The sequence below is a fragment of the Culex quinquefasciatus genome, chromosome 2 (assembly GCF_015732765.1).
Source record: "Culex quinquefasciatus strain JHB chromosome 2, VPISU_Cqui_1.0_pri_paternal, whole genome shotgun sequence".
Taxonomy (NCBI): domain Eukaryota; kingdom Metazoa; phylum Arthropoda; class Insecta; order Diptera; family Culicidae; genus Culex; species Culex quinquefasciatus.
In genome coordinates this window covers 114,058,862-114,081,011 of record NC_051862.1, presented here as the reverse complement: position 1 = coordinate 114,081,011, position 22,150 = coordinate 114,058,862, and the positions used below count along the sequence as shown (strand labels likewise).

At 41.8% G+C, this 22,150-nt stretch overlaps 1 protein-coding gene and 1 long non-coding RNA gene across 2 annotated transcripts; both read right to left on the bottom strand.

Moving 5' to 3' along the window:
* LOC6043752 (GPI ethanolamine phosphate transferase 1) lies at positions 1 to 21,898 on the bottom strand. The gene is made up of 9 exons (XM_038254478.1): positions 21,654 to 21,898; positions 2,069 to 2,235; positions 1,656 to 2,013; positions 1,368 to 1,601; positions 1,164 to 1,311; positions 910 to 1,098; positions 475 to 700; positions 198 to 407; positions 1 to 117 (listed from the first exon to the last, which is right to left on the bottom strand). The coding sequence occupies exons 1-9, from the start codon at positions 21,815 to 21,817 to the stop codon at positions 107 to 109; spliced, it is 1,707 nt and encodes a 568-aa protein (XP_038110406.1). The 5' UTR covers positions 21,818 to 21,898; the 3' UTR covers positions 1 to 106.
* On the bottom strand, positions 16,947 to 17,808 carry LOC119767066. The gene is made up of 3 exons (XR_005277309.1): positions 17,674 to 17,808; positions 17,321 to 17,613; positions 16,947 to 17,266 (listed from the first exon to the last, which is right to left on the bottom strand). It is a non-coding gene; the product is annotated as an uncharacterized LOC119767066 (long non-coding RNA).
* Positions 21,899 to 22,150: the final 252 nt, after the last annotated feature.

Genomic DNA, 22,150 nt, shown 5'->3' with positions numbered 1-22,150 from the left:
AGTAGGATGGGGTTGTTCGAATCTTTTTCTACCACATGGAACAATGGAAAAATAGCTAGTACTGAATTGCTGCAAAACGTCGCTAAGGCAATAGAACGGCCTCCTTTCACAGGACATCTGATTAATTGATTTGAATAAAAAATTATAACAATAATTAAAAGCACGCTGAGTACTTTTCTTTCAAAAAATGATATTACCTGTAAAACAAATAATTGATGCAGGAATTATTGAAGACAAGAGACCAACTAAACCTACGCAAAGCTCAATACATCCAACGAATAATACTGTTTGAACAACAGTTTTCCTGTTTATTACAATTGAATACTTTTTAAAGTTAGCAAAAACTGGCGTCCACAATAGTACGGGCAACATAAAGAAAACAGTTACATGTAGTGGATTGTTTTGCACTAAAAAATCCAGAATAATGATTAAAATAACAAATTACAGCAGGGACGTTATATTTAAATTACTCACGAAAATTGTATCCGTATATGGCGCACAGGATCAACAATGTTTTAAATTTAAATGCTCTAGTTATTTCTTTGTACATGCTTTGAATATCCATAACGTGACCTATAACTATTAGAATCCATCCGAGCATAGATAGCGAAAACGCAGTAAATAGTTCATACTTAAAGTATGTTTGGTAGTACTCAATGGCTTCAAGAGTTGTTTGAATATAAGAATCCAGTTTTGTTTCCTGAAGGAAAATAAAAATAACAAATGAAATACAGTTAAATCTAATCATAAGAATCGTTGGCCTGGAAAGCCTGCTTTGGCTGCTCACAGATCTCTCATTTATGAAATACTGAGCCTTCTTCGCTTGTTGAAGACATATTAACATAAGCAACTAACTCTGTAGCCAAAACTTGATCTAACGCGACATTCATTTAACCCGATTTTTCTTACCATTTCATTACTGTGAAAATCAGCGGCAGCTAAAGTCTCTTGCCTGAGATTTTCAATGATTGATTCAAATTTTTTTTCTGTATTTGTAAACGACCACTGGAACTGTTTTTTGCTGAATTTTTGTTTCCAAAAATAATACTGCTGATACAACTGCTCGGCATTTTTCCAGGCTTGTCTTGTAATGTAGTTCTAAGATGTATGAAGAAAGTAGAAGAATAATAAAAAACATGTAAACGTAACATAAATAACAATACCATCGATGCATTCAGATATTGGCGAGGCAAAATTCCACAATTGTTTTTAGGGACAGCCAAACTTAGAAGAGCTGAGATCAACGGAGTCACGTCTGCTTGATTCATATCAAATCTAGGAACCGATGTTTGACTTATCATCACTGTTTTACTGAAAAAAGAAAAAATGTAATTTTGCAATTGGAATTGAGCCAAGGTTCTGCATACTTGTGATGTTGTTTCTTGCCGATATTCTTCCAGTATTTAATACCAGCTCCCCAAGCAACGAAGGGAGTTTCAGTTTCACTAGGATGTCCCGAGCCATGAGACCCCTTGTCAGTCATTCCATGATCAGATGTAAAAATGTAAGCGGTTTTCTGATCGTTTTTTGTTATTTTTTCGATTAAATTAACTGTTTGCTGTATTCCTTTGTCTACTATCACAAGATTCTCTGAAAAAAGACTGTAACACGAGTTATGTTCAACGTTTGCGAGATTTTTTGTTGGGTTTTCTCACCTAGAATATGGTTTGTGAACATGGCCGGCAGTGTCTAACCCTAGCAAATGTAAGAATACAATGATCTTGTTTTTGTTGATAAGCGTGATTTGATTTTCCGGTAGTAAATAATATTCTTTAACTCTATCAAACACCCACGTGTCCAGTGCACTAGTATTTGAATTACCAGAAAAAGAAACAATGTCATCTGTGTAGTGATGAGCATGAATGTTGTGTTCTTTTTCTTCATTTGAGAATATTGAGAGTATGTCCGGGCTTCCCCAGGCAAACGACATGTAGCTACGGTTAAAAACGGTATCAAAATTTACAGGATTTTTCTTCCACCCCTTGAACACAGCGCTCGGATCCTCATAAATTCCTGAAAATGTAGTAGCTAAGAAATCTTGTTGGACTAATACCAAAATAAAATTTACCAGCAAATAGTGCAACATGACCAGGCCGAGATTCTGTGGGAACTCGTGTGTGTGATATACCAAAAATACCTTTTGACAAAATGATGTCTTGTAAAAACAGGGATCTATTAGCACCATGTTTAAGGAACGACTCCGCTCGTAGCCCGTCAGCAACAAATACCACAACACTAGAATAAAATAGAAAAATGAAGCAATTACTTTTTAGGTATTTAAACTCATTATAACAAAAAAAAAACACTTCCATGTACGCACGAGAGCAAGCAGCAGTCAAGTGCTCAGTGCTCCATAGTTTTTTTTTTCGATTTTTTTCGCCGTATTCGATTGTGATTACCCGCGAGTTTGCTTCTCCAGCATGCCAAAGGCCGGCCGTGGCCGTGGCAGTTCGAGTGCGGCCTCGAAAAACCCGCGCAGCTCGTCTACCGGCCGAGTGCAAAAAGGTAAACAAACCAGCGCCGTGTCGACCGCCATCGCGCAGGGGAGCGTGAGCGCAGACGGCATCGACAAAAAGTTACTACATCCCGGATATGTTCCGAGATCACCAGTGCGAACCCGTTCCGGTTCTTCCGGTGCCACAACCAGTTGATGTGCCACTTGTTGATACATCCACCAACATCCCCATCAGGAACGAGTTCCAGATGCTGAGCGACGACGAAGAAAACAACAACACCGACGGTAGCAGCACTACCGACGACGACGAGTACGACGGACGTGCACGGAAGAAAGTGTCAACGTCAAAAACGTACAATCCTCCAAAGGAACGTAGACTATTTCCAATTTTTGTTTTGGACACGTTGGCAGACGATATTGACGAGTTGCTGGAAGGCCTCGGATATTGTCTGAAAATCGGTAAGTCGTCAGTCAGTCAACTTCGACCTGGTTGTAGAGAAATAAATGAGTAAAAACTTTAAGTTCTACACATTCGACCCCGTGCAGAAGACAGTTAAGGTTAAGGTATCAAGACCGCCCGATCTCCGACCTCAAGAAGGGCCTCTCGGGTGCTGGAATAACGCCGCGTGACATAAAAGTCCTCTCGCGGAAGACAACAGTCACAGGTACACACACACTGTACCTGTTGTACTTCGATCGCGGCACCGTCAAGATTCAAGACCTGCGGCGAACTAAGGCGTTGGACGGGTTTTGGGTAAACTGGCGGTTCTACTCAAAGAACCCATCGGACGCAGCACAATACCACCGTTGCCAGAAATTCGGCCACGGCTCACGAAACTGCAACCTCCCGCCCCGCTGTGTGAAGTGCGGTGAATCACACCTCTCTGAGGCGTGTGCACTGCCGTGCAAGGTGGACTTGGGGGTCAAGGCAGAGCAAACCAAGGCGCGCGTCAAGTGCGCAAACTGTGGAGGTACCCATACCAGCAACTACCGTGGATGCAGCGCACGAAAAAGCTACATCGAGGAGCAGGAAAAGAGGAAGAAGAAAGCAGCAGCATCCCATCCTCCTCAGCGAAGCACGAGCGTAACCGTGCTGGCAGCTGGTCATCGTACGGTTCCAGCGGACAACTCAGCGTTCCCTCCTGGATGGGGGCGATCGTTCGCCAGCGTGGTCGCTGCCGGTAGCGGCAATGCGGCCCAGCAAGAAGTTACCGGGGAAAATCTCCTTACCCTGCCAGAGTTCTTTGCTCTCGCTGGGGAGATGATGACGCGATTTCGGACCTGCCATAACAAGGCGGAGCAATTCTTGGCCCTTGGGGAGATGATGATCAAGCACATCTATAAAAGATAAAAAAAACTGTGATCTAGTTTTAAGCTTTCTCTATTTCTATCCCCTTTCCCTTGAAATTTTAGTAAGTTTTTTCTATTTTTTTCTTACTCTTGGTGACACCTTTATTTACAAGTAATAATTGCTCCAAAATGGATTTGATGTAACACACAGCTGAAAGGAACTCCGAAACTCTATTATGTACCTCAAAAGAACTTATTGTATCTTGATTATTCACCAATAAAACCGAATTGAAAAAAATAGCAAAAAAAAACATATCACTGTACCTAAACCGGGATGCCATTGATAGAATGTTAATTTATTTTTGTAATTTTTTTCAATTGATAAGTTCTGACTCAAGATTATTATTTTTAAAACACGTACTGAAGTAGGCCACACAAGGTCCATACACTATTTTTGGGAAAAGTTTGTTCAATGGTGTTTTGAAAAATAGTTTCGTAGTTGCGTAGGAAATTCTTATTTTTTTATTAAACACAGAAAAAATATGTAAATTTACACAGCAGGTAATTACTGTTTCTTATGTAAACTCACTCAATGTAATGTTGAAACATGATGTAAAGAGTAAAAAGTCATGGGAATTACTCCAATTTAAATCTAAATCTAATGTAAATCATGAATCTAATGGAAACGTTATGCATGGAAACTCAAATCTGATGAATTTTTACCCGTGTTGGCTTCCTGTAAATTCCTATTTAATGTAAATTATATATATCCAATGTATTTCTGCCAAACGTTGACTTCAAAACTACCCAAACTAAAAATAGTTATATTTGGTTCTCTTTCTATCGCTCTCATATTTCGCTGGCCCTCTGCGATTGGTGCACTGGAAGTGGGGACGAGAAGTCGTGATTATGCAGGTTGATTTTTTTGTGTGCTTTTGTGTCGCTATTCTTATGGGGTGAGTGATTACCCAAGTAACAACAAGCACTTAATTGAAGTATTTATTCAGTACTAAATCAGCACTCGAATGCTCTGAAGTTGTAAATTAGCTTTGCGAATGCCTCAAAGTACCAAAACTTTGCAGCATTACAACTGGCATTAAATCACCATTTACGACCTTGAAAATGTGCTTCAAAGCATTTGATGTTTATCAACAAAGTAACCCATCCATACGGGAAACATTTCAGCCAGTCACGCTGTTATTGACTTTTATCCTTCTCCCGTTATACTGTTCCAATAAGCGTGCGGGCTAAGGCGCATTTCCCCCAATGTGCAATAGTTTTATTTTTGCGTGAACTGGGTTCAATTCCCGCTGACTGAAGTGTTTTTTTGTTTATTTTTTTTTTTTTTGTAGAAAACTGCAGCCTGTAATTAAGCCAATTTTTTCAAAACATATGCCCATGCACAAAGGACATTATCAAAAGTTCTCTGGTAAATTGAATGACTTTTCTCGCAAGCAAAAATCTGCTTTCCGGAAGTCTGATACACTTTGTGAAATTTTGCCAACCGTGGACCAAGCACTCCTCGAAAAAAACAGTTTAGGTTAGCCGTTAGCCATTACTTTGTGGTACGCAAATCGTAGCCACGAAGGAATCCGTCCGATAACCGTCCCACGGGTTTGTTAATTAGCAAACGGTTTATGCGCCACCTCCGTAGAGGACCGACTTGCCTGGTTTATGCCCGACTAGACCCAGCCGCAGGGCGGGTCGTTTTGTAAAAACCTGAAATGAATGGGGGAACGTTCAAGGGACTCAAAATAGGTAAGAGGTACTCCGCTTCGCGTGCGATGACTCCAAAATATCCAAAACTGAACGGGGCCACCCGTTGTCCGTCCGAACAACCAGTCACCTGTTCGCTCTGGATCCTCACAGGATAATTTCTACCCCGCACCAATCGCTGCGACGGGAAAAGACCCCAGGCTGAGATTCCCAAGCAGCCTTGCACTTGGAGTAAAACAACAGTAACAAAAACGTGGAGACGTCGAATGCGAAGCGAGGGACCTCTAGACCCGTGCAACTAATCTGGCGAGAGAGACATTTCGTTCACCAAAATAACTACGCTAACAACGTCTTGCGGGAGGTGAAAAACGAGATATATTGCATGCTAAATGTGGTTTTTAATTGTACATTTTTAACCTAGGTTTAAGTTACATGTCTGTAGTGTCCTACGTGTTCATTTCCTTTTCTCTTCTTGGTTCTCTCTCTCTCTCTACTAACTATCTGTGTGCGGATTTGTTCTGGGGCTTAGTTACGTTAGCCCGGAGGTCACAGGTGTAACGGTGACCAACGGAACTAGGCTCGGGAAAGGGCAACGAGCCTTAGAAAATGTGTGTGTGTGTGTTTTTGGCAACTCGGACGACGTCTACGAGTGCGTACGCATGCGGTTTTCACGTAATAGGTGAGTACTCACGGACCGGTTTCGTTGATTGGCTTACGCGTCGCTAGTGCACCGCGCGGTGCTAGGGGGGTGCCACTTCAGGTTTTCGAAACGGATTTGGATCCGCTCCAGAACCTTGAGACCCGATTCCTACATTTAGCCGAATCTGTGTAATTTCATTCAGAGTGTTGGTTTTGTTTTGACGTTTCGTCGGGTCGCGTTTTGTTTTGAAAAGCGTGGTTAAGAAAACCCATCAATTATTTTAAATATTTCTTTTAGCGAATATGCCAGGTAATGTGTGAGCCACGGACCGACAGCCGGCGAGGAACACGAAGCGACTGTCCAGCGTAGTGCCCTGCATGAAGGATTTCGTAGAAAGGTGGCCCAAGGGAAGAATCGACGGGCAGCTGTTCCCGCGACCATTTCATTTCAACAGGTCGATAAGTGATTCAGTTCTGCGTGGATTGGACAGTGCCTAATGGAAAAGATTCGGAAAATGTCGTGATAAACAGTACTTTAAACCGCGCCGCTGGTTCCAGAGTGGTCGCGAGGACGCCTGGAACAAGAAGAGTTGTAATCTGTGCGCGCCAGCCGGAGAAAAACAAAGCGAGACGTTTTGGGAAATTGCCTCGTTCTTCGGAGCAGTGAATCGAGCAACATCTTTCACCCGAAGACTGTTCCGCTGAATTTGATGTAAGAGAAGGTCACGCACATTTCGGTGACCTCAATCCGGTCTCTACCAAAAGAGGACGAATCACCAAGTAAATGGAGGAGTTGCACGATTATGTCAGCAGAAGGTTGGAACAGTGGCCACCAGCCATCCGGATTTTGCTCTGGACAACATCGTATCGCTGCACACGTGTACGCTCTACACGGTTGCGCTCACCGAAAGTGGTGTCCTGTCATTAGGCCAACGGAAACGACTTTGGGACAAAGCCGGTTATACCGAGCTTCAACGCATCGGAATTGGCCGTCGGGCGCAGGTTTGTGTGAAGAACAGTCCCAGGTACAATCACGGAGCAATTGGATTCCCAATCTCGCACGGAGTCCTGAAGGTCGGTTAGCTACTGAACGCCGCTTGGGATCTTACCAAAATGTGTCGCTTCCAGCTACTCTCGATGTCGACCCTGTCCTAGCTGTTGGGGCTCATCTCCGGTAGTTTATCCTACTCCAGCTCAAGCCTAAAAAAAAAGTACCCAACTCTAGCTCGGGCAGTGGCAGCACCAAAGCTACTGAGGCAGCAAGGGAACGGCCGACCGGCTTGATATTCCACTACCTCCTTGGCCGGCTTCGACCACTTGCAGTGATAACGGAAGTGCTAGCAACTCGCAAAAACAGCATAAATGGATGACCCCCAAGAACGACCAGGACGGCAAGAAGGACGCGGAGCAAGATTCGTTAAGCAGCGACTTGAGTTCGTATCGATACTAATCCTATATCTTTGCAGAGATTTCATCTTCGTGGAGGAGGGTCCATACAAATCGGGGGCGTGCTCAAGGTGAACGGTGACGCGGCAGTCAAGTTCCCACTGCTGGTTCCGCGGGTGATTCCGGAGGTCGCATGGGCGGTGGTAGTGGAAGTAGTAGCCAGGACTTTGTATTAGTCATACAAAATTATTAAAAAATAAAACGCAACAACACATACCATCAATTAGAGCTCATCGTAACTACAATCCGAATACTGGCAGCTGTCCCGATTTGCCCCAGATGATGGTATCTAGGAAAAAGCATTTATTTTCATCGGTCACCTATAATCAGAACTTTGATTTACAGGTACAGCAAGTTCCTTAAACCTAGAAACAAAGCTGCTGTTGATCTACAGTGTCGAACCGGGACTTGGTCCTCCACCCATGGTCGGTCCAATACCGTCCGAGTTGTCGGCGGTGTTGTTCTACTAGTTCAGGAACCGCTTCTGTTCCGGAAGGTTTAGGCACCCAGTATCATAATCGTTGCACATCAATGTTTGTGTTTATGTAAAATACCTAAGTCTGGAAAAAAAGAATGTGTAAGAAATTTAATCACATTTTTTGGAAAAAAAAAACATTATGATCAATAAACTTAAATAGTTTTAAGCTTTCATAGATGTGAAATTAACAATACGCTCGAGTATATTTTTGATGCACCACAATCTGGGCCTGGATGTCATTATCTCTGCAGACGCGTTGTGGATAATCCTCGGAGTGACAATTAATCATCGATTATCAGACGGGTCAGTCAAAGTCGTGCAGCATCAAGAGCCCTCGCAAACAGCAGCCGTCGAACCATGTCCCACTCTTGCGCATCTTCGCTGGGTCCTGGTACAGCTCATGAACGACTTCACCATCCATTACGTGGCCAAGGACAAGTTTGGGCATACCATCCTGTCTCGACTCATCGCCTACCACGTGAGCCCGATGAAGATTACGTGATCGCAGCCGTCACTCCCGAGGATGAGGCCACATCGTCAGCGTTCGAGTCGTTCGACGTTTTCCCCCTCAGCTTCCAGACGATACGAGATATGCCAGCAAAATCTACACGACCATGGCAGCGCGTCCTTGTCGACTAGACCAGGCAGACCAACGCGAGTATGTTCTGCTGGGCATTGACTCCTACTCCAAGTGGTCAAGGTTTGTGCAGACACGTCGGATCATTAGTAACGCAACGGAGCCGGAGAACCTGTGACAGGGTTGTTGGTTACTCGGCAGTAGCAAGCCCATTCCGGCTACCCAATCGGCGGTTTGTTGAACTCTTGGACAGCCCTATTAGCCAGTGCACTCTCCATAGGTAACACTTTTGGTTCACGCTGATGACATTCCGGTCCCGAATATTGACGAATCGACCTCGTTTCCACATGGCGCCACTCTCGATCGGTTCGAAGAACGATTCCGTTTCCGGTAGAAATCGTCTCCGCTTCTTAGAGATTCTACGATGATCTGGTTTTTGAGCGAAGGCGAAAAATTCGGCCGAAATGGCTTGAACTTCAGCTTCCGGTTTCCGTTCAACTGAGACACTATCTTGAGGGATCTGTTCGAGCATGTCATAAGAAGTCACCGGAGACTTTGCCACAAAACTTTTTTTTGATGAATTGTTGGTATTGCAAATTCTGTAAAATTGAAAGATTGTTAATGATTTAGTACTTAAGAAACACACCAACACTTACCTTTTTCCCACTCCGGCGCAAAGCAACGCTAATCTTAATCGTCCCTCGGTTTTTAGGAAGCTACAAATAAAAATTTATCAAAAATAATCGTGCTTGAACAAAACCTTTAACAAACCTTCCTCGGCGGCATTTACTTTTTTATCGTCGCCTCCTTTTCCCCCACCTGAGCTTTTGCCGGGACACTGGACGCCAGTTTTACAATCGCCGACCGATTCGCGCTTGGACCGGCGACCTGCTTTGGGATCGAACAGACAGTTTTCCATGGCCAACTTTTCGTTGATGATGTTGTGCGGCAGCGTGGAGTTGGTTCCGCTGGAGGGCTGGCGCGAGAACTGGAGAAGATTCTGCTATTTGATCTTGGGCCATAAGTCATCCGCTTGATCGCGGGGCTCTACATCCGAACACCATTTTCCGGTCCGCAATCCACGATTAACTTCTCCATCGCGCAGCCGTTGACCGACCGGTCAACTGACGTGGACATTCCTCCGCGAGGGCACATTCAAAAATGTTTTTCTAGCACATTCCAACTTCACCAGAGACGAAAACTGGTTCAATCAAAACAAAACAAGGGACTTTTGACAGCTCGACAGAGCGGTACACGCTTAAATGGATTTAGTTGACTTTGCTTGAAAAAAAATCGTGGGTTCGGATCGGATCTGAAGCCGACGGAGCCGATCACGCAGTTTCAGCAGTTTCAGACGCGAGAAACCCGTCAGATCCGAAGTGGCACCCCCCTAGGCGCGGTGCGATATTCTTCTGGAGCAGATGAAAGGCGCGCGATCTTAAGGGGGCGGCCTGGTTGAAATCGGGCTTGGCCGGCTGGCCGGCCTGGTGGACGGGTCGCCTCCTTCGGGAACCTGGACGGTGCGTGACCACGTGGACCGGGGTCTACGGTCTGGTGAACTCCTGCGGCGAATCTGGACCAGCGGCTGGCGCGATGGATGGCTCTCCCTGGAGCCACGTGTAGCGTGTGGTCTCCCTTCCGGATCCCAGTGGGCCTTCCGGGGTTCGATCGCTGAGACCGCGGGGTCAGCAGGGCGGCAAAGGCTTTTGGTGGCGGTGTGGCGAGCACGAGCTGGTAGGAGGCGGTTGGTTCCGACTCTAGAACAGAACGCCGTCGTCGGCTGTATGGCGACGATTAACACACATCACACATCAACACACACACTAGGTACTTTACCTTTTTATTCCTCTTCGCACACAGAATCGGACCGCACAAACTACTAGCTAAGCTAAGGTTGGACACTACAGGAAAGAACAAAGATTAACTACACAAATCTACAGATCACTCGTTTCACTCGAGTTACCGTCACTAAACACACCGGGGGGCTAGACTACTGGATCGGCGCTGCTGCCTCTTCCGCGACTCAGGACCAAGTGGACGAGTAGAAATTGTACTTTCCTCAGAAAGCGTCATTAGGGAAAGGTTGAACGGAAGTACGTAATTTCGTGAGAAATTTCGTAGTTTCGAGTAACGAATTTACCCGAACAGATTTTGGGAATATTACTGAAGGCATCTCGTTCCCTCTTACATATTTGTCATCTGGCTTTCCTGTTCTAATTCATTCCAGGCTTTCCGAGAGGGCTTGATCGTGCAAGTTCTCTCGGCAGGTTTAACTCAGCAAGTCTTCCCATACGTGGTGGTGCAAGTTGTGCTTTCTCCAGGACTATTTGGCTTATCGGACGGATTGGCGGGGGTGTGAGGAAGTGAGGTGTAGCACTGTTCTACTAAAGCTTGCCATGTGCTAGCTTCGACACAAACCCTTGATTGAGTTGGACTTGTTTATATTAAATTATTATAGCTAAATGAAAAACAACTAAACGAATAGAGTGACCATGTTACAACTTGTCCCTATTAACCCCAAGCCTTCCGTAATTGATTGTACTGTACTTGACTGGATGGCCGCAATTTGCTGAGTGACTCGTCAATAATTTTCGTCCAACAAAATGACAACGGGTTTTTCTCATGAACCAGAAACTCGAAACAGCAGAAAGAAAGTCTTCCTTAATGTTCGATGCATCAACCACATCGGTTAAAACTTTCAAAACAAACACTCATTTCAGAATACATCAGTTGGCTGGCGCGCATCCTGGAGATCGACGAGAAAAATGCAAGAATAACATCAAAGTGTCACACTCACACATGAAACGCAACAGGAGAAAAAAAAAACAAAGGAGGCCCACCACCAAGTGTGTGGAGCAGCTAGCTGTCCTTTTTTTTCCCCAGCCTTGACGTCGATAAAGTAGTTTTTTTTGTTCGAGCTTTCGGTGAGGCATTAAATCGGCATCACTGTGCGCCACTTGAAATATTTCTCAAGGGAAAAGTGCTGATTTAATGTTTTGAAGCATTATTTGCTGGTATTAAATGCCAATATAATGCTGATTTAATGCCGCTATTTAGTGCCTCGCGGTTACTTGGGTATGGTAATCGAATAATAGCATCATTGGTGCGCTGGAAGTGGGGACGCGAAATCGTGATTATACAGGTTAATTTTTTTTGTGTGCTTTTGTGTCGCTATTCGTATGGGATGAGTGATTGTGGTAATCGAATAATAGCATCATTGGTGCGCTGGAAGTGGGGACGCGAAGTCGTGATTATGCAGGTAATTTTTTTGTGTGCTTTTGTGTCGCTGTTCGTATGGGGTGAGTGATTGTGGTTATCGAATAATAGCATGACTTACTGAATTATTGATGTTTGACAGTTGCTTTGGAGAATTTGAACGGTTCGCGTCGCGGTCAACAAGCCGGATTTTCGTTGCCGTTTCCGTCTTTGTTTCCCCCGATTGTGTGTGTATTTCGACCCGGGTGATTTCGGGATGTTTGACAGTTGCTGTGGAGAATTTGAACGGTTCGCGTCGCGGTAAACAAGCCGGATTTTCGTTGCCGTTTCCGTCTTTGTTTCCCCCCCGATTGTGTGTGTATTTCGACCCGGGTGATTTCGGGATGTTTGACAGTTGCTTTGGAGAATTTGAACGGTTCGCGTCGCGGTAAACAAGCCGGATTTTCGTTGCCGCTTCCGCCTCTGTTTCCCCCCCGATTGTGTGTGTATTTCGATGCGATGTTTGACAGTTGCTTTGGAGAATTTGAACGGTTCGCGTCGCGGTCAGCAAGCCGGATTTTCGTTGCCGTTTCCGTCTCTGTTTCCCCCCCCCGATTGTGTGTGTTTTTCGGTCCGAGCGGTTTCGCGTTTTCGCATTTTATTTGGTTTTATCTTTCCACAGCCGGCTGTCTAAGATTGAATCATTTATGCTAAACTCAACACCAAATAACCGGGAATAATCTCATCCGCATCCTTCGACTGTTTGCCTTGAGAATGCATAATACATCACATCATTAAACAAAATTTATTGATTATTGGGTCGCATCATCATCCTTTATGATGAATCCTGGCCATTACCCTTTCCCACTAACAAAATCCCAAGTAGAAGTAGTTTTCCGGCACACGTGGGGGTGTGGATATCGTATAGAACCCACCCTTTGTAGCAACCTGTGCTAACTAACATTCCCGTCCCAATCCCCCCGAGATCTACAAACTGACATGGCGGGCGCCGTTGGTGGCCAATGACTGTAACCTATTTGCTTCAGATCTAGTTTTAATGATCTTGATGTTTTATCTTTTCCACGCATTCATACATGCTGTTGATAAGGGAAACACCATTAGATCGTTTAAGCGTATGGTCAGTTGTATTGATAGGATATTACGGTCCTGTTCAGCAACGGAGAAGGACAACCATGGGTGGTCTCTCATGCTCATGCTCAATAGCATGACTTACTGAATTATTTGTGTCTTGAGCGTAATTTTCGTTGAGTAATTGGTGTTTTTTTGTGATTTTTTTGTGATCTTTATTAATTGTTTTTTGATTTTCAAAGCCCTTCCTATATCATCGTTGATCGGAAGGCACGACGTCGGGTCAGTTGTGTATAATTTTTTGATTAAGGTTTTATTTTTATGGTGAAAAAGCCATTTCTATATAATGATCGAAAGACGCACTGACATTTTGGATTAATTAATAGTGGAGTGAAATAATTGTGTGTCAGTGACTTTGTGTGTTAACCAAAAAGACCTTCCCATAGCATCGTTGCTCGGAAGGCTCGCCGACGGGTCTGTTATGAAAGTCCTCCCCATAGCATCGTAGCTCGGGAGGCATCGAAAAGCCAATACCTTATCCTACTAACCCAAAAAAAATAATAATCACGTGATGCTTGAAGGAGATGCTGTGGATTCAACGGTCTCAAGCGGTATCAACAAGTATGTAGCGAAAAACTGTGTGCTTGATGAGTCTGCAACTGCAACTATCGGACTAACATTCCTCCCTTTCGTTGAACTGCAGGCTTCTTGGGAGGGCGCCGGTATTGACTAATAAAGTAGGGATCTTCAGAGGTTAAACAGTGAACGGATGGTTGGCTCCCACTGATCATTTTTGATTCATTGTTTAACTTCAGCTGATCTGTTAATAAAGGAGTAGCAGCTCATTGGCAGTCAACATGTTCATGCTCATGCTCTCATATTTCGCTGGCCCACTGCCTGAGCCTCGACCTGAGCAAGTTGATGATTTAGCCGCTCGTTTATAAAATGCGGAGATGGCTCAGTCGGCAGCGGGTAGCAGCAGTAACACCGAACATCCTACCCGTCGTCCGTTCGATTACAGTCCAGCGTTATTCCACTTGGCCGTCGACGAGAAAGCGTCCCCTACCTGTCAAACAACTTTTTAAAATCAGAATTTCCTTTTGCTGCCCGCTTCAATCATTTTAAAATAGAACATACACAGAAAAAAATCAATTCCCGTAATCGTGAATTAAGTTCGCGAATGTGAGATCCACGAAGGAATTTATTCATGAGTATGGTGCATTTGCACCATAAACGTGAATATATTCCTTTGTGGTTCTCATAATCGTGAACAGACTTCACGGTTTCGAGAATTGTTTTTTTTTTTTCTGTGTAAGCCACACCCTTCTCCTACTGCATTCCAAGTCGAGCTTCTCATTCCTATTGGCCAATCAGAATTAGTTGATTTGAACTAATGTAAATTCTCAAACTAATGTAAATTCCAAAACTAATGTAAATTTTCAAAACTAATGTAAATTTCCAATGAATCTAATGTAAATTTCCAAAGAACCTAATGTAAATATACATCATCTATCATGATACCTTTTGGTACATGATAAATTATGTAAATTTACAGGAATATTTTTTTCTGTGTAGAGACTTTACACCATTGTGCATTCATCTCTTCAAGGTGGATAGTGGAAGAGGAAAGGTTACAGAGTTTTAAATCACTTGTCTGGCTATATTTCAATAATTGTTACCATGCCTTTTTTCTAGAAATTTCTATCTATGTTTTAAATATTGAGCGGAAAATCTTAAATTATCAAGTTTTTCAATTTTATCTTCGTCCTCTTCTTCCAGGGATTTAACAGTTATCTCATAACACTTATTCCTATAATATTTTGCTTTTATTACATCTTCATCTTCTTCATCTGTTGTATCTTCTTCAGTCATCTCTCTTCGTTTTGTTGTTAATTCGTCATCCGCGTCCAAATATGCTTGTAAGCGCTTCCGGGTTTTGTGAGTGTGCTTAGAAAGCACGGTCTTGAATCCATCGTTGGTTTCTTCGTCAATTTCACTTGTTTGCATTGCATTTTGGTATGATTTACTGTTGTTGCTTTTACTGCTGCTGCTGCTTGGCTCAGGTTCAGTCGATTGTGTACTGCTTTTTTGGTTCACCTTTTTACTTGGGTCTGCACTTTTCTGTTCTTTGCCTTGAGATTGCAAATCAATTTTTTGCCTATAATAGTCACTGCTGCAGCAGCATTATTTACTGTGATTGATTTCGGCGTTGGCTGTTTCAGCAACATCCGCAGGGTCCGAACTCCATTTGAGCAACTCTCTACGAAATCGGCCGATTTCGACCATTTTATTTTTTTATATTTTTTGATTTGGTTCAAACTTTGTGGGGGCCTTTCCTATGACCAAAGAAGCTGTTTTGTGTCATTTGTTCACCCATACAAGTCTCCATACAATTTTGGCAGCTGTCCATACAAAAATTGTACTTACATATTCAAACAGCTGTAACTTTTAAGTGAATTTTCGGATTAATTTGGGTTTTTGTCCCCTAAAACATAAAAAAAATGTTCCCTGCATCATTTTCCATAAGAAATTATATGATCAAAAATCAAATCAAACCATCCACATTAACGACCCCCGGGTCTTTTGTGGTCTCTATTGCAAGTTTCTGCTCGAAATTAAATTATATGATATGAACCATAAATCATGTCCATGTAGACTTATAACAATAATAAATTGAAATAGGCGAACTTTCGTTCCATGAAAAAAGTTGAAAAACTTCAAATGAGGATAACTTTAATTTTTCCCGACCAATGATTTTCGTTCACCCCGCAAATTCCACACTTTCATTTGTATATGACAGTAAACAAAATGTACAGTATGTTAAAAAAGTATTTACACCCCTTGGGCACTATGCACATTTTGTGATGAAACTTGTTAACAATTTAAAGTTTGACAGAAACCTAGTACTACGTTTTGTTCAGAAACTCATGCCGAACATTTTGCTATAAAAAGCTCACGAAAAGATGATTTCCATTAAAAATTATATAACAAATACTATTACAAAAATCAAAAAAGGTGCAAAAAAATTGTACACCTTTTAAAAAATTAACACAAATACAGTTATTTGTTGACAAATCACCATAAATCCAGTCTCTCCAGTTCTTTTTCATTTTACTGAGTTCGCGCGTTCGTTGGCCGATGAGATTTTTTTGTTCTCTTTATATAGTTTTCGATAAAAATGATCCGAGTTCGTTAGGTTTATCGCGTAGCAAAATTATTTTGTTTCATCAAGAACGTCGTGTGGTGCGCGAGTCTTTTTTGTGTTGAAAAGACCTTCCCATAGCTCCGTAGCTCGGAGGGCTCGACGTCGGTTGTTTGTGTGTTAAGCCCTCTCCATAGCATCGTAGCTCGAAGGGCTCGACGTCGGTTGTTTGTGTGTTAAGCCTTCTCCATAGCATCGTAGCTCGGGAGGCAACGAAAATCAATACCTTATCTAGCTAACAGAAAGAAGATCGGAAGGCATTTGATGATTGAGTTCGTCGCGTCTATTCGGTAACAATTTCATGAACTAAATGATTATATAATTAAAAATCAGACTACGCTATCATTGCAGCATTGCGTTTAACACCTCATTTTATAAATAAATATTATTTGGTTTTATCTTTCCACAGCCGGCTGTCTAAGATTAAACCATTTCATTAAAAATTTAACTACAGTTAAACGGGAAATGTCTCATCCGCAGCAACCGATTGTTTGCCTTGAGAATAAAATATAATGCCTTTCAACAAACACTATGATTTTGGGTCGCATCATCATCTTCTATAATGAATCCTGACCTAACACCCTATCCTACTAACAAGTTTTCAGGTTCCTGGCGCTCGTGGGGTGTAAGCACAGAGTAAATCAGCTGCCCTAGTAGCAACCTGCGCTAACTAAAATTCCCGTCCCTTAAAACTGAGATCTACAAACTGACATAGCGGGCGCCGTTGGTGGCCAATGACTGTTACCTATTCGCAACTGATCTTGTTTTGGAAGTCATGGTGTTTTATCTTTTCAGCGCATTCATACATGCTGTTGATAAGGGAAATACCACTTGATAGTCGAAGCCTATGATCAGTAGTGCTGAACGGATATTACGGTTCTGTTCGGCAACGGAGAAGGACAACCATGGGTGGTCTCTCATGCTCATGCTCGTTGGCATGTATCCCGCGAACCGTTTGAAGGTCTGGTTGAAAAAGTGCAGCAACTGGGACGAAACGATTTAGCACCTCCGCGTTCCGCTTAGAACTTCCGCAATCAAGTGCCGAAACAATGTAAATCGTGTTGTTGGTTCCCGGAATCTTTCGACCGCCGCCACTGGATTGAATCTGGTAATGGCGATCGTACCGGATGCGCTTGAACGAGCAAAGCTCGCCGAGGTTGTTTAGAACCGGAAAAGAATCTGAGGGAGGAAGTCGATTGGATTTTTTGATGTTAAACCATCCAGCTTACTAACCTCCTCAATCGCTTCAGTTCAACCCTTCCTCGCTCCTGTCCCGCTTCTTCAACAACATTCGATCGGACCGGACCGAAATCTGCTCGTCCAACTTCCACTGGCATCCGCTCACTCGAACCCGCTCAAACAGGTCCATCGGCTCGACTCCGCATCAGCATCCGGCAGTTGGTTGATCTGGTTCACCGTAACGAGACTATGTCCTATGATTTCGAGCCGATTTGGGGTGAAAACAGGTCGTCACTTTCCATGTAGAACAGCGCCGAAACGCTTGGTTTTCTGGAACGACGTCGGGACTGTAACCGAAACCGGTGAAATTTGTTTTGTTTTGATTTGAATATGACATTTCAACTCACCAAGGTTTCTAAAGGCATGGTGGGATTTCGTTAATATATTGACGAAATGTCGATATACTGACCAATTATTTTAATGCGTTGATAATGTATTGACCGATCTGTCCGACCCCTAGCCTAGAAGGGTCATTTTTTAGCTAAAACTGTGAATATTTTCAAAAAAGTTACCTAAAAATGGCTATAACTTGAAAACGGTGCACTTTATCAAAATTTCACTACATTTCTTTTTGATTGCAAATGTGATTTTATATAAAAAAATAAAGTTGAAATTTTTTTGCGACCGATATTTCGATTTTTTTTTTAAATCAGTATTGATTAAAAAAAATCATAACTCGGTCAAAGATTTTTTGCACAACCTGAAAATTTCTGAAAAGTTGGCATTTGATTTCCTCTTAAAGATATCAAAAAATGAAAAAAATAAAAATAGTTTTTTTTTTGCAAATCAAGTTATAGTGACAAAAAGTGAAATAAAAAATCACCGAAATTTTTTTTACCGTGTATCATTTTTTTTCAGTGTAGTCCATATCCATACCTACAACTTTGCTGAATACACCAAATCGATAAAAAAAATTCCTTCAAAAGATACAGATTTCTGATTTTTCATACATCATTTTTATATGGACAGCTGCCAAATTTGTATGGAAAATAATATAGACAAACTAATGAAGCAAAATGGCTTCTTTGGGCATACCAAAGGCACCAAAATAGTTTTAGTCGGATTAAAAAATACAAAAAAACTAACTTAACAGTCAAAACCCGAAGCCTGCAAAATGCGTTACAGTAAATTTTCGCAGGCTTGGGAAATATGCAAAATAGCACCAAACTTCAATGTTTTATAGTGTTTTGGAATCGTCAGAATGTCTACTTTAAGGAAAAAATAGGCTTATTAGTGGATTTTTGGGCGGGGCTCGGGGGGGAGGGGGTGAACGAAAAAATATCCGAGCAAAATGCGTTACAGTAAATTTGTAAAATTTATATCTTATGCAAAACATGACCAAAACTCAAAGTTTTATAGTGCTTTGGAAAGGTCTTCACATGAACTTTATGTTAAAAATATAAAAAGACTACGTTTTACATATAGTTTTACTAAAAAAGTTAAGTAAACATTTATTGTTCTATATACTAATATCAGTAAGAGAATAAAAACATGACTTTTCATTAGAAACATAATCATGCGACATATCTAACTTCTCCAAATTTCATGAAAAGTCATTCTGCAACAAAATTGAACCGATTCAGCTGAACTGGTTCACCCAACCGGTTCAATAGTTGTACCGGTTGAACATTTCTGGCACAAAATGTAGCATGCGACATGTCTAACTCTTTCAAATTGCCTGAAAAGTCATTCTGTAGCAAAATGATCCGATTCAGCTGAACCGGTTCATCCAACCGGTTCGATAGTTGTACCGGTTGAACATTTCTGGCACAAAATGTAGCATGCGACCTATACAAAATACAAAATGACTTTTCAGGCAATTTGAAAGAGTTAGATATGTCGCATGCTACATTTTGTGCCAGAAATGTTCAACCGGTACAACTATTGAACCGGTTGGATGAACCGGTTCAGCTGAATCGGTTCAATTTTGTTACAAAATGACTTTTCAGGCAATTTGAAAAAGTTAGATATGTCACATGCTACATTTTGTGCCAGAAATGTTCAACCGGTACAACTATCGAACCGGTTGGGTGAACCGGTTCAGCTGAATCGGTTCAATGTTGCTACATAATGACTTTTCAGGCAATTTGAAAGAGTTAGATATGTCGCATGCTACATTTTGTGCCAGAAATGTTCAACCGGTACAACTATCGAACCGGTTGGATGAACCGGTTCAGCTGAATCGGTTCAATTTTGTTACAAAATGACTTTTCAGGCAATTTGAAAGAGTAAGATATGTCGCATGCTACATTTTGTGCCAGAAATGTTCAACCGGTACAACTATCGAACCGGTTGGATGAACCGGTTCAGCTGAATCGGTTCAATTTTGCTACAGAATGACTTTTCAGGCAATTTGAAACAGTTAGACATGTCGCATGATACATTTTGTGCCAGAAATGTTCAACCGGTACAACTATTGAACCGGTTGGGTGAACCGGTTCAGCTGAATCGGTTCAATTTTGTTGCAGAATGACTTTTCATGAAATTTGGAGAAGTTAGATATGTCGCATGATTATGTTTCTAATGAAAAGTCATGTTTTTATTCTCTTACTGATATTAGTATATAGAACAATAAATTTTTACTTAACTTTTTTAGTAAAACTTTATGTAAAACGTAGTCTTTTTATATTTTTAACATAAAGTTCATGTGAAGACCTTTCCAAAGCACTATAAAACTTTGAGTTTTGGTCATGTTTTGCATAAGATATACATTTTACAAATTTACTGTAACGCATTTTGCTCGGATATTTTTTCGTTCACCCCCTCCCCCCCGAGCCACGCCCAAAAATCCACTAATAAGCATATTTTTTCCTTAAAGTAGACATTCTGACGATTCCAAAACACTATAAAACATTGAAGTTTGGTGCTATTTTGCATATTTCCCAAGCCTGTGAAAATTTACTGTAACGCATTTTGCAGGCTTCGGGTTGTACAGGGAAATTTTTTTCTTCGGGTCGATGCCTTCCTCACTTTTTACCAAAAATGGGTATTTGGTTTCATCATTTTTTTAGATCCAGAAAAAAGAACACAATGTATAACTTATGTGGTCATAACTCGAGACAGGGTTGCCAGATCTTCAATGTTTTGGATTCTTTGGAAAGGCCTTTCAATTACCTAACCAACGATGGGTCGGATGATGGATCCGGTCATAGTTTACATACATTTAAGTGAGATCCGGCTTCAAAAAAGTACATAAATATCACTTAAGTGGTCATAACTCGAGACAGGGTTGCCAGATCTTCAATGTTTTGTACTCATTGGAAAGGCCTTTCAATTACCTTACCAACGATGGGTCGGATGATGGATCCGGACATAGTTTACATACATTTAGGTGAGATCCGGCTTAAAAAAAGTACATAAATATCACTTAAGTGGTCATAACTCGAGACAGGGTTGCCAGATGTTCAATGTTTTGGACTCATTGGAAAGGCCTCTCAATTGCTTAACCAACGATGGGTCGGATGATGGATCCGGACATAGTTTACGTACATTTAAGTGTGATCCGGCTTCAAAAAAGTACATAAATATCACTTAAGTGGTCATAACTCGAGACAGGGTTGCCAGATCTTCAATGTTTTGAACTCATTGGAAAGGCCTTTGAATTACCTTACCAACGATGGGTCGGATGATGGATCCGGACATAGTTTACATACATTTAGGTGAGATCCGGCTTCAAAAAAGTACATAAATATCACTTAAGTGGTCATAACTTGAGACAGGGTTGCCAGATCTTCAATGTCTTGGACTCATTGGAAAGGCCTTTCAATTACCTAATCAACGATGGGTCGGATGATGGATCCGGACATCGTTTACATGCATATAATTGAGATCCGGGTATTTGCGAAAACACATTTTTAAGCATAACTTTTGAACTACTAATCGAAACTTCAAACAATTCAATAGCGATGTATGGGACCCTAAACCAAGTTGAATGCAACTGGTTCGATTTGCATTTCTGGAGCAACATTTGAAACTGGCGGTACAACACAACTCGCGTTTTAATAGGAAAGGCCGTTAGAGCAATGTCGTACCGTCCCTTTCAAATGTTGCTCCAGATTTTGAACCTTATTAATTAAAAGTCCAGATAGGTGTATTCTCATGGAAAGTTGTTTGGGTATATCTTTCATGCAAGTTTCAAATTGCCATAGAGCTTTATGACGTTTCGCGTACACACACTAGCGCACCATTTGATTTTGCTGGCCGGACAAAATTTAACCTCAATCTTTTTCGTGTACGTACACGCAATACATGCGCACGTAGAAACCTCTATACCTCCTCATTTTAATAGCTTGAATAAAAGTTTAATTTGGTAAATGCAACCCCTTACCGATCTGCTACAGCAACTTCATCCTCTGCATCGAGTCCCGGTTCCGGCAGATTTTGCAATACAGGGGATTGAAAATATATGTGAAATATGGACAAAAGGAACAGGACATGCACAATTATTGCAAAAACTAATTTTGTAAAGTTTTTTGACGCTATACTAGTCATGATAAAATGAAAATGGATAACAAAACAACTCTTTATGTTATGGCTCTTGTTCACTTGACGTCTTGACTGGTAGTGTCATAGTCTGCTTTGCTTTGTTGGAACATATTTTCATTACACCTTAATCATAGATGGCTGAGTTCATTTTCTCACTGTTTCATACGCTTTTTTGAGTTCAAGTAAATACTGGAACCAAAGAAAGTGTTTGATAGGTTGAACTGAAAAAATCGAATTAAATGTTGGACAACGAACTTAGAAAATCATTATTTTTGTTTAGGGTGAACGTGTCACTAGGGCGTTCAATAGAGTAATCTACGTGCGTATATATTGCGTGTA